Genomic DNA, 17,499 nt, shown 5'->3' with positions numbered 1-17,499 from the left:
AATTTTGGTTTTCTCAGTTATCTTTTTTTCTTGGTGTAAAGTTTTATCAAGGTCGATGAGACAAAACCTTCTCCTCTCCCCCTTCCCCTGAAACTCTTGCAAACATCAGGAATTAGCCATGAACAATGTACAGTGAAACTCCAAGCTTTAAAATTGTTCCTTCAATATTAGAGACCAGAAATTGTGGAGGTCATTAATTATGCAACCACAAAATGTAAGGAAATGGATATTTACATGAAAAAGCAGAATGTCAGGAGAAATGACAAATGATGCTGTTCTTATATTGTCAGAATAAATCAAAAAAGCAATGTTTGAATTCTTCATTTTCACCAATAACTAGTCAATTGTTCTAAAGCAACTGATAAAAGTATGGCAATGTTCATTTTCATTTAATAATTTTCTCTGATTTCTGCAGAAGAAAAATTTTGGACATTTTTACCAAATATAATAGAAATTTATGATAAATTTTCTGGTAAAGATACTTTAGTAAAAACTCTGCCTGTGGAGACATTTGAAAGCCACTAGATTCAATTCCAAGGAAACAAAGACATGGACAGTATTGAAATTTTTATAATATTTAGTGAAATAAGATTTTTATGAATCTCAGCCAAACTTATCCCTATGTGTAAGACTTCATGTGAAATAAACCTTTCTGAATTAAAATCAATAAAATTCTTAGATTAAGTATGAGTGAGATGAATTTGTCTGATGAATATACTCTTCTGAATATGAATGAAGATTAATTTTGATGAAGTCATTGACATTTGCAGAAATTGAGTTCAAAAGAGAAACTGCAACATTATTCATAACTGTTACAGACTAATATATAGATGTAATTTAAAAAAATACACTCAAGGACCAATGACAAAACATACTATCCAACTCCAAAGAAAGAACTGATATTGATTGAACACAGACTGAAGTATGCTATTTTGCACTTTCTTTCATTTTTTTTATTCAAGTTTTCTTGTACAAAATCAATTGCATATGTATAACCCATATCTGATTGCTTACCAACTTAGGGAGGAGAGAAAGGAGGGAGGGAAGCAGGGATAAAATTTAGAACTCAAAACTATAACTAAAAATGTTTATTATTAAAAAAATACATTGATGTAACTTACTGTTACCTATTTCCTTTTTTGCACTGTAATGTTTATTGTGTTTATTTTTAATATATGATTACATATACAAAGTTTAATAAAAGAAAATTTTCATTGTCTACATTTCTAATTCGGCCATTATTATTTGTTACATTTCATAAATTACTGAAATTAATTTTGTTGCATAGATAAGAAGGGTTGTTAAGAAGTATTCATCTTGGGTTATCAAATATTTAAGGTATATTACTGATTTTATGATCCATATAGAGATCCATTGGTACCAGGAAATTCCCTGTTTTTCCCCCTTTTTTCATGTCCCTAGTGATTAGTACAATTGCTGGTATGAACTAAGTACTGAGTAAATTTTTATTGAATGACTGACTTTTTACAACTTATAGCCTTAGGAAGTTGCCTAGAGAAATGAGAAGTTGTTACTCCAAAACCTCATTGCCAGTACTTGCCAAATGAATTCTGGTTTTCCTGCCTGGCCTATTTGATCTACTGCCTCTCACCATCAAGAATAAGGGCTAGCTATAGAAGGGAAGTAGTATTTGAGAAGAGCCTTGAACGATGAATACAATTTCAATTGGTGGTCATGTCAGAGACAACATTTCTGTATAGGGATTGGTTATCTATGGTATAGCAGTGACAAAGCTCAGAATATGTTTGTGGAGCACGGCATATAGAAGGTGTTTTGGACATAGGGACTATTATTTGGGATCATTTATTTGGACATAAGTGGATATTTGGGTGACTATTATGGGACAAGGGTAGAAAGGCAGAATGACATCTGATTGTGTAATGTCTTGAATATAAAACTTATTCAATCTGTAACTGATCATGGGGACCTTAGAAAGGATCTCAGAAGTCACCAATCTGACCCCTTTGTTTTAAAAATGAGGAAATTGAGAATTTCTTGAGCTCACACAGTTAATGAGTAAAAGGGCTGAGATTTGAACTAAACTCTTTGAACACAAAATCCAGCATCTTTTTGATTGTATATCAGACAGAAAACCACTGAAGATTTTTGAGTAGTAGGGAATGTTAGCAGACTTGCCTAGCAGGGTGAATTATCTTAAAGTAGTATATAAGATTTATTGGAAGAGACTGAAGGCTTTTGCAACAATCCATTGAAGACTGGAACTAGGATATTGTTGGCAGTGGAAAGGGGGAGGATGAAACAAATGAACAAATTTGAGAGGCTATTGTGGCATAGTGGATAGAGTACTAAATTTAGGATCAGGAAAGACCTTGATTTGAAACCAACTATAGCAGTCACTTACAGCTATGTGATACTGGGTAATTCACTTACCCTGTCTCAGCTTTAATTTTCTTGTCTATAAAATGGGAAAAAGTATTGTCTCAGAAGGTTTGTGTGAGGTTCAAATGATGTAATATAGGTAAAGCTTTTTGTAAACCTTAAAGTTTCATATTATGACATTATATACACTACTATTATTATTAATGTTAAACAAATAATTTGATGGAGGTTATCATGCTACTGTATTGCTCAAGTACTAAAACGACTTTCTATAAAAGTTCTACTCCAATGTCTTTTAATGTGGCCTGAAGGTGAGCTTGGCTTCTTGAAGACCGGTGTATATCATGCACATGCTCATGCTGGTTCTACTCTGTTAGAAGGCTCAGAGGAAGGCCCCAGGGATAGACCAGATTTGTTTTTTAGACATCAGTCTTGCTAATCATGGAGAGGCACATTTCTAGTAGGTTGGGAGAAAAATAAAAAATGTCCCTTAGTCCTGTGTGCCCAGCCACACAGGACTATAAAACACAAGCTTTAATTGTGGGGGAAATGGAGCAATGTGGGCTTGATGATGGTAGTTAGGCAGATTCAGAACCAATTGAGTGGACTGAACCACAGAGTAATCATTAACTATTAGATGTCAGCTGGGAAGTTCTTTCATGGAATAACCCCAAAATCCATGCTTCATGTTACACTGTTGATTATTTTGCGCTATGGATAGATTATCAGGCCTAGAGCCAGGAAGACCTGATCAAATCTGGATTAAGATACTGACTATCGGGGGCAGCTAGGTGGCACAGTGGATAGAGCACTGGCCCTGGAGTCAGGAGTACCTGAGTTCAAATCCGGCCTCAGACACTTAACACTTACTAGCTGTGTGACCCTGGGCAAGTCACTTAACCCCAATTGCCTTACCAAAAAAAAAAAAAAGATACTGACTATCTAACCCTGGGCAAGTCACTTAACTTCTGTTTACCTCAGTTTCCTCAGCTGTTAAATGGGGATGGTAACAGCTCTTACCTTTCAGGATTGTTGTGAGGATCAAATGAGAAAATAATTGTAAAGCCCTTAGCATGGTGCCTGACATATCATAAACCATAAATGTTACAAAACTGCTATAAATGTTAGCTACTATTATTATTATAATTACTAATATTATTTTGGAAAATGCCACAGATATTGTATACAAAGATGGGAGAGAGAATTACCAGAAAATCAGGATCCAAAGGTATCTTGATGAGTTGGGCCAAACCTAATAAGACAAAAGATGTTAGAGATGAAAACAAAGTCTACAAAATGGGTACAAAAGTCAACATCCCAAATACAAGATGTGGCAGGGCAGGGTAAGATCATGTTGTGTCTGAAAAAGATGTAGAGATTTTGGCAGCCTGCAAGCTTACTATGATCCAATGGGATAAGGTAACAGCCTCTTTCCCCAAACTACAATAAAATATTAGGCCACATTAAGAGAGACAGAGTATCTAGAACTAGGGAAGTGATTGTCTCAGTGTACTCTGCCCTGGCAAGGTCACATATGGATTAATGCATTTACTTCAGGGAGCTGAAATTTGGGGAGGACATGGATGAGTTGGAGAACACCTAGTGAAAATTGACCATGACTATAACCTTGAGATAATATGAGAATCGATTGAAAGAACTGGGGATAGTTAGCTTGGATAACAGTATTAGGTTGGCTACAAGAGCTGTCTTGAAATATCTAAGGAGCTCTCTTGTGGAAGAATATTTATCTGAGAAGGCAAAATCAGGAATGGTGGGTGGAAGTTAAAAGAGACAGATTTCGGCTTTATTCTAACAATGAACACTTACCTGAGAAGGCACTAGGTTCCAACTCACTGAAGATCTTACAGGAAAGACTAGACAACCATTTATTGGAGATGCCAAAGAAGGTATTCTTGTTCATGTTTCAGTGAGACTGACTGACCTCTGAGGTGCCATTCACTTGATATTCTGTGATTCTGATTAGTCTCAAAGCATGGTCATAATGTGAAAGCACAACTTTGAGAGATAATCACCTTTGAATTCAATTTCTCAAGCATAACTTAGTAGAGAAGCTGAAGCAAACTTCCTAGCATCATGTTAGCTTGGAAGGGTGTTGAATGAGGGTATCGATGCTATGTCCAAGTGGACATCCTTCAAGCACTCAGACTGTAGTGGATTATCAGTCTGAGTCCTGGGTTAGCTAAATTTGAAGAGATAGTCCTCTCAAGAAGGATGACCTTTGGGTGATTAATCCACAAACACTTATTAATCACCTATGTAATACACATGGGTATCAGGAGCTAAAAACAGAAAAAAAGAAAGGAGCTCTACTCTCAAGGAGCTTGTGTTTTATAGGGGGAGAAGGCACATGCATATGTAGAATTAATGTATACAGAATGAATGCAAAATAAATGCAATGGAGCTTTAGAGATGGTAGTGTGAGAACAAGGACACTAGTAGAAAGGGAGGTGAGGAATGGTTTCCTATATAAGGTGGTGCTTAAGCTAAGTCTTAAAGGAAAAGAGGGATCCTTTGTGAAGGAAATGAAGAGAAATGGAGGATGGACAATGCAAACGCCTGGAAATAGGAAAGGAAGTATTCTGTGTAAGGAATGAAGACATCAGTTTGGCTGGACCATAGAGTACTGGCGATGGGATATTGCATAATGAGGCTGGAAACAGGTTGAGGTAAAGTTGTAAAGGGCTTTAAAAGTTAAACAGAGGGGGGCAGCTAGGTGGTGCAGTGGACAAAGCACCGACAGTGGATTCAGGAGGTCCTGAGTTCAAATCCAGCCTCAGACACTTGACACTTACTAGCTGTGTGACCCTAGACAAGTCACTTAACTCTCATTGCCTTGCAAAAAAACACACAACAAAACAAAACAAAACAAAAGTCAAACAGAGAAGTTTATATTTGATCCTAGAAGAAGTAGAGAGCCATGGAAGTTTGTGGAGAAGAGGAGTGACATCTCAGCTTAAGGAAAATCACTTTCACAGCATTGTGGAGGATGAATTGGAGTGGGGAGAGACTTGAAACCAATCATGAGGTCAAGTAAACATCACACTGTGGTTCCATGTGTTCCTAAATGGTATGGGTATCAAATTTCAAGCCACCTGCAATAAACATGTAAGTTGCAGCTTTGTGATTGTGGGGGACTGGCAACATTCATGATGGGGACCTTTGCAAGGGAGAAAATCAATGCAAAAGAATGAGAATAAAAGACAGATCAAGTGCAATATGCCCACATGGATAATTTATTGTAGAGTTGGAAAAAAAAGATGATGACCATACGCAGAATCGTTAAGCATCCTGGCATTAACAAGTAATACAATTCGTGAACCTGTCCTTACAAAATGACTATGAAAGAAATGTGGCAAATACGTCCAGTGCTTCTTCACCCAGTGGCCACTAAAGATGGTCCTTCTGTATCTAGGAACTGGTAAATGGTGAATCCTTCCAATTCCAATTAAAATGGAGAATGCCAGAAGATGCAGGGAGGAAAGGGCTGTCTTTCAACACCAGAAGTAGATGACAGATGACAAGTAGAATTTCCAGTCACAGTCAACCCTATTAATAAAAAAATCATGTTGGTTATTTTAAAAACTGTTTCAGAAGCAATCCTTTATTGTACGTTATTGTTAATAAATGTACATTTTATCAAGGGACAACAATTCTACTCGTCGGCCAACAATGATAGCTCTCTTTTATATGTGACACTTTAATTGTTATAACATATTTTCCTCCTAACTCTTCAAGAAAGTAGGTGAGAGATGCATTGTTTTTCATTTCACAGATGAAGAAACTGAAGCTTGGTAAGGTTAAATGATTTATTCAAAATTACCCAGCTAAGAAGTAGTGAAGCTTAATTAATGCAGCTAGGTGGTGCAATGGATGGAGCATTGAACCTGGAGTTGGGAAGACCTGAGTTCAAATTCAGCCTCAGACACTTACTAGCTGTGTGACTCTGGGCAAGTCACTTCACCCTATTTACCTCTGTTTCCTCATCTATAAAATGGGGATAATAATAGCACTTACCTCCCAGGGTTGTTGTAAGGATCAAGTGACATGATAATTGTGAAGTGCTAGGTACATAGTAAACACTATATAAATGTTAGTTACTGCTACTACTACTACTACTACTACTACTACTACTACTAGCTGGATGATACAGGACAACCTCTGTCTGACTCAGTTTCCTCAAATGTAAAATGGGAATAGTAGGTAGCACTAACTAGCACTTAGGGTTATTGTGAAATAGTATTGTAGGGGGCAGCTAGGTGGTGCAGTGGATAAAGCACCAAGAGGACTTGAGTTCAAATCCAGTCTCAGACAATCAACACTCACTAGCTGTGTGACCCCGAGCAAGTAACAACCCTCATTGCCCCACAAAAAAAAATAGTAGTGTAATGCTGTAATACAATACTATTGAAATAGTATTGTGAAATAGTATTTGAAAGGTGTTTGCAAACTTTAAAGAATTATATAAATGCTGGCTATGATGATGATGTTAGCCCTGGAAGTCCCTTTTAATTCTTCCTTTCTGTCATCTAGTGTCTAGCTAGAGCATCTGCTGCTGAGATCTGGAAGTACTTAATGGAATTCCTCTTGCCAGCAAAAAGGCTAAAAATCAGTGATTTTACTAAGGATTGTATATAGGGAATGGCTTTTGGACAGGCTTTTCCTCTGGGCTGCCTCAATCTGCCAGTGCAGCTGATCAAGGGCTTCTTATTGGACAACTGGAATCTGGTGTGGTGGATATGTCTCTAATGAGGGGGCAGGATGTTTGAAAAATACTGGCCTTGGATGTGAGACCTTAGCTGGGCACCCAAGGCCTACACTACCTTTCCAACATTATCTCAGAATACTCCCCCTCTGTGGATGAACCTCACCAGGGAAACCAGCCCTTGAACCTACCCATCATGTCCCTAACTCTGGGTCTTTACTAAGACCATTACCTCTGCTTTGGACCTTTTGCTGTGCTCTATTGCATGGTGTGGCTCTTCTAGAGACAGTGGCTGCTTGGTGTAGGGGAGAAGAGCTGGTTTCCAGTAATGACTCTGATACAGCTTCGCTGTGGGACCATGGGTATTTTAGGCAGCTCTCCAAGAATCTAAGCTGTAGACATTATGCATGGGCAGAAAGGGTATCCTCTTCTGGGACTTCTCCTATACCAGCCTCAGAAATTTTTCAGTGCTATTTTCAGAGTCCCAACCCCTGTAGGTGGAAGGGATAGAATTTGAATCTAAGCCTTCCTGGGTCTGAGACTGGCTCTTTAGCCATTCCATCATGCCACTTATCCTGCTTTGGGGGACTAAGACCTGTGTGAACTCAGGCAAGTCACCAGTTCCCTCAGCTTTGGTTTTCTTTTCTGTAAAGTGGAGGTGTTGAATTAGCCAGCCTCTGACCTCTCTTTTAGCTTCAAATTTATGACCTTATGAATTAGAAATTCTAAAGCCAAGGGAAAGAAATAAGAAAAATTCCCTCTCTGTGTGTGTGAGGGACCTCCAGACACAAACCCAAATGACTTACCAAATGCCAGGAGGATATAGTCATCTGAGTGATCCTATTAGTTCTTCTGAAAAAAAAAGAGAGGAGAGGAAGGTAAAAAGATGATTCACATTATAGTAGAAGTAGTTGGAAAAGAGATGCCTGTTTAATACAAGATGTACAACTAAGTATTTCAATTATTTACTACGATTTCTTATTTCCTGTTAGACTGTGAGCTTCTTGAAGGCAGAGATGATATTTTTCCCTTTTGTTGTTTCTTTGGCACTTAGCATAGTGCCTGGCATATGGTAGATATTTAATAAATGTTTATTGATTGATGAATTTCTACATTGTAAGAGTAGAGTGATAGGATTCCTCTTACCCATCCAAGTAGTTAGGTGGTTCAATGGTTGGAGCATTGGGCCTGGAGTCAGAAAGACCAGAGTTCAAATCCAGCTCCATACTCTTACTAGCTATTAGACCCTGGGTAAGCCACTTAGCCACTGTCTGCCTCAGTTTCCTCATCTGTAAAATGGGGACAATAATATACTTACCTCCCAGGGTTGTCATAAGGATCAAATAAGATAATACTTGTAAAGTCCAGTGCCTAGCACACAGTAGGCACTTAATAAATAGCTATTTCCTCCCTTCTAAGACTTTAAGATAGCTATAATGTTCCCCCTGCAAAGGTTATTTTCCTCTATTTTGTTTCCCCAAGACCTGGCATAGTGCTACTCACACACTAGGTGTTTGAAAAATACTTATTGGATTGTTAGATTGTAGTGAACTTATAATGACCTATGTGATTGAATCTATTCTTGTTCTTTTAAAAAAAAATTTTTTTTGTGGGGCAATGAGGGAAGTAACTTGCCCAGGGTCACAAAGCTAGTAAGCGTCAAGTGTCTGAGGCCAGATTTGAACTCAGGTCTTCCTGAATCCAGGGCCAGTGCTTTATCCACTGTGCCATCTAGCTGCCCGCCTCTATTCTTGTTCTAAACAAAGACACATATTCCATTATTCTCAAATACTACAAAGTATGGGAGATCAGGAGGAGCAGTATGTGGTCTTTTGCCTGTGTAAATTTGTCTGTATATAGAAATAAATTTGATAATTTAGAGCAGAAGTTATTGACGTTTTTGTCATAGGCCTCTTTGGATGTCTGGTAAAACCTCCAGACCACTTCTCAGAATAATTTTTTGTTGTCTATATTCATAATCAATTTCATGCAGAAGTCAGTGACAATTAAGATGCAATTCTCCCAACCCCACTCACACCCAAGTTCACAAATGTCCTGAAATCTATTCATAAACTCCTGGCTTAGGAACCTTTGATCTAAAAGAAGGTTAACTACCATTAGCAATTATGTTTCTTTTAAGGCACTGACAAAATGGCAGCAACCATTTTGGAAATGTACAGTCAAGTGCCCTTTACTCAATCCTTGACTACTATTCACCATTTCCCTAATGTTTATACTTTTACCCGTTTTGAACAAAAATCCTACCATTATATTTCAACCATAGTTGTAGTGGCACATGATAAATGAATTTACCTCATTCACCTCAGTGGAATAATAAAAGTTGGCCACTGGTTGAAGGAATGGATAGACCTCAAGAGCCACCACTTCAGGCATGACTTCCCGTTGAACAACAGGCAAAATATCTCTTCGGGTAATAGTGTCTCTCTGATGAGAAGGTACAATATCTCTCTGGGAAAGAGGCAGCACTATCCGCTGGGAAAGAGGTAGAATCTTCTCTTTCTCAGACAGTGGCAGAATCTCTCTCTTGCGAACAGGTAGAACCTCTCTCTCATGATCAACCAGAATTTCTCTCTCTTGTTCAGGTAGAACCATTCTCTCAGGAGCTACTACAATCTCTCTCTCAGGAACAAGTGGCAACTCTCTCCGAAGAGCAAGTAGAATCTCTCTCTCATGAGCAGATAGATTTTCTCTCTCATGAGCAGATAGACTTTCTCTCTCATGAGCAGGTAGACTCTCTCTCTCATGAGCAGGTAGACTCTCTCTCTCATGAGCAGGTAGACTCTCTCTCTCAGAAACAGGCAGCATCTCCTGCTTCGGAATGGTCAACAGTTTGTGAGAGATAGGCACCATTTTGAGAGAATGGAAAGGCAGGTTGTGTGGATGAGGGCGAGACAGGACTTTTGGCTTAGAAAGAGACAGGGATTTCTGCTGAAAAGAAGGCAGCACCTCGTCTGAGACAATAGATTTAACGACAGACATTCTCTTGTCTTTTGGAAAAGTGGTCAGCTTGAGGTTACGCATTTCTTCAGACCAATAAAAAGGCTGATAGTAAAGGTTCATCATTTCATTTTCAGGCAGAAGGTAACGGTCGATTTCAACACGATGTTCATTCTAGAGAGAAAGAAAAGACAGAGATAGGTGGATGATGGAACTATAGCTGGTTGCCGATGATACTAGGAAATAAGGTAGGGGCATTCTCACAAGAAGAACAATAAAACCTAATTGTTAGAACCTCATCCTAAGGCTTGCTTGATGATGATCCAGTGAACAAGAACCCCTGTTTAGGGATATACTTGGTCCTATGGTCCCCAACTAAAATTATGAGACTGAAACCTTAAGATTGGGGACCATTTCTCATTCAGCTTTGTACCTCTATAGGTGCTTAGCACCATAGACACTACCATTGTAGATTTTTTTTGGGTGAGGCAATTGGGGTAAGTGACTTGCCCAGGGTCACACAGCTAGTAAGTGTCAAGGGTCTGAGGCCAGATTTGAACTCAGGTCCTCCTGAATCCAGGGCTTGTGCTCTATCCACTGTGCCACCTAGGTGCCACTATTGTAAATTTTAAATAACTATACTATTGATCCTTGTCAAGACCTCAATGTTGCTCATCCCATCCTCCTGCACTGCTCCTAATCATGTGCTACTGAATAGATCTGGAGGAAGACATAAAACCAGGCTAACTTGATAAACTATGAATTTGTGTTATCCAACTTCTACTGGTCCTTCACTTCAGCAAGACAATCCTTCTATTCCTCTCTGATTTATTTTCCATCTCTCTTTTGACAAAAGCAATTGCAAACCTCTTCTCTCCTCACATATGCTGTGGACTAGGGAAGTAACATGGCCAGATCTATCATTAAAGAAAATCACCTTTGGAAGCTGTGTGGAGAATGAATGGGAATGAGGGGAGGAGAAACAGGAAATCAATTAGAAGGCCAGTGCAATAGTTTAGGAAGGAGTTGATAAGATCCTAAACTAAAGTGGTAGCTATGCCAGTGGAGAAAAAGAGGTCAGATGCAAGAGATGTTTTGGAGAAGGGCATAATAAAATCTGATGACTTATTGAAGTATAAGGTATGGATGAATGAAGATTCAAGAATAAGAACTAGGTTATGAATCATGGATGCAGAAATAGAATTTGGAAGAGGGAAGAGTTTGGAAATAAAGATAATGAGTTCTGTCTCAGAAATGTTGATTTTGAAAGGAAAGGACAATAGTTTGAGGGAGTAGTAGGGTCTAGTAAAGGCATTTTCAAGGTGGAGATTGGGTATGTTTGAAGTCAGAAGGGAAAGAATCATTAGTTGAGAATAGAAAGATTAGAGGGAGAGAGTAGAGATGATTAAAAAGCCAATTTGCTGGAGAAGAGGAGGAGGGAATGGGATCAAAGGTATGAGTAGAGACTTAAGACAAGAATGTCCACTCCACAATGAGAATAATCCTTGCCAATACGCTAAAATGAATTTTACCTTCACTGGGCTGTTCTCTCTCCTTTTGAGGTGCTTCTGTTCAAAAGAAATAAAAAGATAAAAATATTTCACGGGCCATTAATGATTAAAATGCTACAGAATATAACAGTATTTTCATTTGATAGGAAAGGGCTTACCTCAGGGATGTCAGTGATACGTTCCTAAGGAAAGAAAAAGCTATTTTAGTATTCTCGACTATGAACCACATAAATATTCACTGCACCACACTAATTCAAAGCAACCATTTGTGAGTTCGAAGCAAGGAGGAATTATTTGACTAATTGGACAAGTTATTATTGAAGCGATTTCTGAAGTTCTTTAAATGACTCTTAAATGATATGGGTGGGATGAAGTAAAAAGTCTCTGCCCACAAGAGCAATTTATAAATGGGGGACACAAGACTGAGCAACATTTAAAAAGTCATTAAATAATACTCCACTTCATGCATCAATATCATATGTTAAATAACAAATTGTTAAATTTCTAGGCCATATCGAGATTCAGATTTGCACCAAAGTTCTCTACAATTCCTACACTTTCCACCCAATGTGATTATGTCCTCCACAATTTAGATTGCAGCCCATTGGCCTCTCTCAACTCATAAAACATCATTTCCTCTTCTAAGTGGGAATACAGGAATCTGGGTCTAACTGACCCCAAGCAACAAAGCAGGAAGCTTTTTAAGGGGAGATGTTTTATTTTTTATCTTTGTGCCTCTAGTACCTAACACAAAATCTGGTGTGAAGTAGGTACTTAAAAATGCTTATTGATTGATTGATGCACAGAGCCCTGGAAACCTAGACTTGATAGGAAATTATCTCACCTCACTTTCTGAAGTCTTTTCTACCATCTGCAAAACAAACAAAGAGATAATTAGTTTTTCAGTTGTGTCTGGCTCTGTGTGACCTCATATGGGGTTTTCCTGGCAAAGGTACTGGAGTGGTTTGTCATTTCTTTCTCCAGCTCATTTTACAGATAAAGAAACTGAGGCAAATGGGGTGAAGTGACTTGCCCAGGGTCACACAGCTAGTAAGCATCTGAAGCCAGATTTGAATCCAGGGAGATGAGGCTTTCAGACTCTAGGTCTGGCACTCTATCCACTGAGCCACCTACCTGCCCCGATCAGTTTTAGGGCAAACCTAATAAATCTGTATCTCTCTTCCTCCCTTCCAAGAAGTTTTCTCATGTACAAATCAATTTGTAAAGTCAGGTAAATGCCAGTGGGGTAGATACAGTGTTGCAATTATTCCTGGAAAAAAATCCCACTTTACTCAATAGTGTAATTTTTGTATTCATGTATTAACCTGAATAAAGATAGAAACTTGGGCCTTTTGAGGGGGAGTCATTTTATCTCGCATTGTTCTGGCTTGGCAAAGTATATGGTTCAGATTCAATAGAAAAGTACCCTGTGCTCTGTTCCCTGGGGCTATGTAGACAGGCACAGTCAGTGTGTGAGGATCTGATCAATGATCAGAGAACAGGCCAGAAATGAGCCTTATCTTTGCCAAAGAGTTTCAATTCAAGGATGAATTGGAGAATGGGACATAGTTTTGGACATGGCCTATGTGGAAGCTTGTTTTGCTTAATTATGCATATTTGTTAGAAGAGGGTCTGGTTCTTTTTCTTTCTTTTCCCAATGGGAGGAGTGAAAATTAATGTTTATGAACAGAAAAAAAAAGAAAAGAAAAAGAAAAAGAGGTTCTAGGTGGACACTTATATTGGTGTCATTTTAATTTTTGGTTTATTTTCCTTCCTCCAATTCTTTCCCTCTATTGATAACTGGACACAAAATATCCTACGCTATCCTGCTTATGTTTGCATTTATATAATGGACTTTAAATTTTGCCACTTAAGTCTCGGCTCAGAATAGTAGTAACTCTCTTTGTCTAAAAGTATCAGTAGCTAATGACAGACCAAACGATCTCTTGAAATTTTGGGTTGTTTGAAATTCTATTACTTCCAAGGGTTTCAAGATCAATTTTTAAAAGTAGTTTGCATTTTAGGTAGTTTTTTTAAGGTAGTTTAGGAAGTTTCCAAAGCACTGATAAGAATAGATCTTTCTAAACTCCCTGATGTACTTACAGGCCTAGCAGCTGCAAGAGCCACAAGACAGGTGAGAATAAGGAGCTTCATGGTTGCTGAGGCCTGTGAAAAGATATATGAGCAATCAGAGATTACGTTGGTTTTATGACACCAATTTTTTCTTAACTTTGTTACCCTCAAATATAATGTTTTTGGGGATCTCTACAGAACGTACAGGTGGCTGTTCAATAATCTTCCCCTCCCTTGACTCCCTACCCTTCAGTTCTCTGAAGATGTAATCACCCATACCAAATTATAATAGATTTTTTTAGTTAAGGGGAAATAGGGTGGTCCCTTAGGCCCCCTCTTCTACTGATCCATGGAGTTTGTACTAAATGAAAGGTTAGGAGTAGGATTAAAAATTTGTGGAACTCCCTGTTAGGAAAATTCCAAACTTTTAAGCAGAACTTGGCTTTCTGCCTTCATTTAAATTTAAATGAGCTAATCCCTTGGCCTCTGTATGGTTAAGGCAAAACTTCAGTCTACCAGAAAGGTTGGATTCAAGAAAAAACTAGATTATGCACCAGTATAACTGGTATAACCAGATAACTGGAGCCCCAGTCTTCTGTACTGAGGTGCCTTTGGGGTAGAATGCCTTTTTTCATCTCCTCAAAAGAACATTAAATGTTTTGACTCCTTGAAAACTTAACCTAGTCAAAAAAAGTTCTCTGTCTCTCTGTCTCTCTGTCTCCTCCCCACCCTGCTTCCTCAGACAGATTCAGAATTCCCACTCTAGTGAAAAATTGCTGCTTTCTAGTTCCAGTCCTGAGATGGTGTCCTCTCTTCCCTATCTGGGAAGAAATACAATGCCAGAATTTTAATCACCTTGAGCCTCCCTCATAGAAGGCAGCCAGTCTAAAACTATACTATTGAGATACAATGTACAGTGTAGGGAACCATTATAGTAACAGGAAAGTTCTTTTTAAGGGGAAGCATCTTCTTTTAAAACTGTGGTGGGAGTTCTTCCAGGACAAGTTATTCTATCAGATTTTCATTTTGTTCATCTTCATTCTTAGGCTTCTCAAACTGGATGATTGCGGAGACATCTACATCCAGCAGGAACTTAGAGATGTCAGGCTGGAGATGAGCTCCCCAAAGAGATCCATCTACCTTATGGCTCTTTGCCCTGTTCCTCCGCTAGATTAAAAGCAAAAGGAGGTAGAATGAGAGAGAAGTACTTACTGGTCCAACTCATTAAGGATGCTAGGAGTTCTGATATTCCCTTTAATAGATTGCCTAAAAGCTCAAATTCATTTCCCTATGGAAAGAAGGAACTAAATGTTGAAATCAGTGATCCTTAATGTATTTTTGGAAAAATTTCATGCTGCATTTCTTCCTACAAATTTAATCTTAATGAGCAACTTCATAAAATAAGGGGTACTTTGTGGAAGCATAGTATTTATCTCTGGAAGGGGTCTTAGAGATCACTAAGTCAAATCTCCCTCATTTTCTAGATCAGGTAAGTGAGGGGTAGAGAGGGCAGAGTGACTTGTCCTTGATCATGCACTGATGAAGTAGCAAAGCTGGGATCTGAGCATAAGTCTTCTGACTCCAAAATCAATGTTCTTTCCATTATAGCACAGAGCTGGAAACTGGCCTTACTGTTGTGACCCATTCAAATGTAAACCGTGGATACATTCTTCCATAGATTGAATTTATGGGCAGACCCTGAATTGCCTAAGGTTTAAGATGTCCAATTTTATGTAAGAATTCCTTCATAGGATTATAGAATTAGAATTGGAAGCAGCCCTAGAAGTCATTAAGTCCAACTCCCTCATTTAAAGATGAAGAAATTGAGGCACAGAGAGGTTGAGTGATTTGCCCAAGGTCACATAGCTAGCAACGTTATAGGCAGGATTCAAATTTAGGTCTTCCTGACTCCAAGTCCAGCACTCTATCCATTGGTTGCCTTTGCTTTGCATTAGTCCTGAAGGTCATTAATTATATTAGACCTCAGGAAGCCCTCTTTCTTCCTCTCTCCCACTTTTGTTTTTTAAAAAACGATTTACACTCACACAAAACCAAAGACATTTGAGAGTTCCTTAGACATCAAGGAGATCGAATCAGCCAATATTGAAGAAATTAATTCAGGCTATTCACAGGAAAGTCAAATACTTTGACTATTCGCTGGAAGGTCAAATACAAAAAGATTAAATATTTGGCCACATAATGAGAAGACAGGACTCATTAGGAAAGACCCTGCTGTTGGGAAAGATTGAAGGCAAAAGAAGAGAGAATGACAGAGGATAAGATGGATAGAGAGTGGCATATAAACAATAAACATGAACATGGATGGACTTTGAGAAACAGTGGAGGTTAGAAGGACTTGGTGCACTTTGGTCCATCGGGTCAGGAAGAGGCAGACACGACTAAATGGCTGAACAACAACAAAAAGAGAAAGAAGCAAAGAAATCCATCAATTTAATTTTGAGAATTACCCTTTGAACAGAATATTATTAATATTTCCCATTGACAGGATGTAGAGGCCTGTAGAGGGATATGAGAGAGAGAGGAATATAAAAGCATAAAATAATAAAGTAAAATTATACGTGCAAACATTACCTTCTTTCCTCAAGAGGAGATAAGAAGGGTCAGGAGAAGCTGAGCTGGTGACTGAGAAGGTGCTATCTTATGGCTATTTAAATTCAATTCTTGATGAAATGCTAATTTTGTGGTTTCAAATTCCAATAAGAAATAGAAATTCGAAGAAGTTGTTGGGACGGTCATTTTTTTTTTTCTGCCCAGATTTTGCCTGTAGCACTTCCAAGGAGTACTTTAACAATGGAGTGATTTATGGGATAACCTCAATCTGAACAGGAAGGGAAGAAGACAAGTAGTTGATGGATCATGCCAATCTTCTCTGTGGGTCTACTTACCTAAGGCACAGGAATGGAGACAGAGATGGGGTTTGTTCTTCATTGATGTAGGAAACTTCCTGATGAAGAAACCCCTTCTCCCAATTCAAGTCAGCCCCTTCTCTGCAAGGTATAGTTCTAGAGAGGTAACTTCTCTGAATACTACTCTGGTAAATTTCATGGGATCCTAGATCTACAATTGAACGGGATCTCAGGGGCCAGCTCATCCAATTACCTCCATTTTATAGGTGAGAAAACTTTGGCCTAGGTCATTGGTCCTCAGACCTTTTGGTCCCAGGAAACTTTTACCCTCTTAAAAATATTGAGGACCCACCAAACAGCTTTTGTTTATGTCTTTTGTAATTCAATATATACTCTAATGAAAATTAAAATGTCTTAGTACTATTATAAAAACAGTTTTGACCTTATGGACCCCATGAAAAAGTTTTGGGGACTCAGAGAGTCTTTGGACTACACTTTGAGAATCCCTGGCCTGAGAGGTGAGGGCCATATAGTCAATTTCAACCAATTAATCATTCAGCATCTATTAAGTGCTTTCTCTGTGACAGGCATTGCTCCAAGTGTTGAGGACACATATAAAAAGAAAAAAAAAGTCTTTGGCCCTCAAATTGCTTATATTTGAGTTGGGGGGAGTCAATACAATAAATACACACATGTACACATATACAGACAGTATATATATATATATATATATATGTATATATATATATATATAGAGAGAGAGAGAGAGAGAGAGAGACTATATATATGTATGTATGTATGTGTGTGCATTGTTGTCATATCATGTTTGATTTTCCATGATGCCATTTTGGCATTTTCTTGGCAGAGATAACAGAGTGGTTTGCCATTTCCTTCTCCAGCTCATTTTATAGATGAGAAAATTGAGGCAGACAGGGTTAAGTGATTTGCCCAGGGACACACAGCTAGTAAGTGTGAAGCGTCTGAGGTCAGATTTGAACTCATGAAG

General features: G+C 38.4%; 1 protein-coding gene across 1 annotated transcript; it reads right to left on the bottom strand.

Moving 5' to 3' along the window:
• Window positions 1-9,358: 9,358 nt before the first annotated feature.
• Window positions 9,359-13,707, bottom strand: LOC122732288 (beta-casein-like). Its single transcript, XM_043972363.1, has 5 exons — window positions 13,657-13,707; window positions 12,398-12,424; window positions 11,712-11,735; window positions 11,575-11,610; window positions 9,359-10,216 (listed from the first exon to the last, which is right to left on the bottom strand). Exons 1-5 carry the CDS (start codon window positions 13,705-13,707, stop codon window positions 9,359-9,361), a joined length of 996 nt encoding a protein of 331 aa, XP_043828298.1.
• Between the last annotated feature and the right edge of the window lie 3,792 nt (window positions 13,708-17,499).

This window comes from Dromiciops gliroides, chromosome 6, assembly GCF_019393635.1.
Source record: "Dromiciops gliroides isolate mDroGli1 chromosome 6, mDroGli1.pri, whole genome shotgun sequence".
Taxonomy (NCBI): domain Eukaryota; kingdom Metazoa; phylum Chordata; class Mammalia; order Microbiotheria; family Microbiotheriidae; genus Dromiciops; species Dromiciops gliroides.
Note: the sequence above shows the minus strand (reverse complement) of the source record. Positions and strands in the feature narration are given on the sequence as shown.

Coding starts and splice junctions, on each gene's coding strand:
- LOC122732288 (XM_043972363.1), bottom strand. CDS start 13,707: ATGAAGCTCCTTATTCTCACCTGTCTTGTGGCTCTTGCAGCTGCTAGG. Junction 11,736..12,397: donor AAAAGACTTCAGAAAGTGAG/GTGAGATAATTT, acceptor TTCTTTCCTTAG/GAACGTATCACTGACATCCC. Junction 10,217..11,574: donor GAGAGAACAGCCCAGTGAAG/GTAAAATTCATT, acceptor CTTTCTCTCTAG/AATGAACATCGTGTTGAAAT.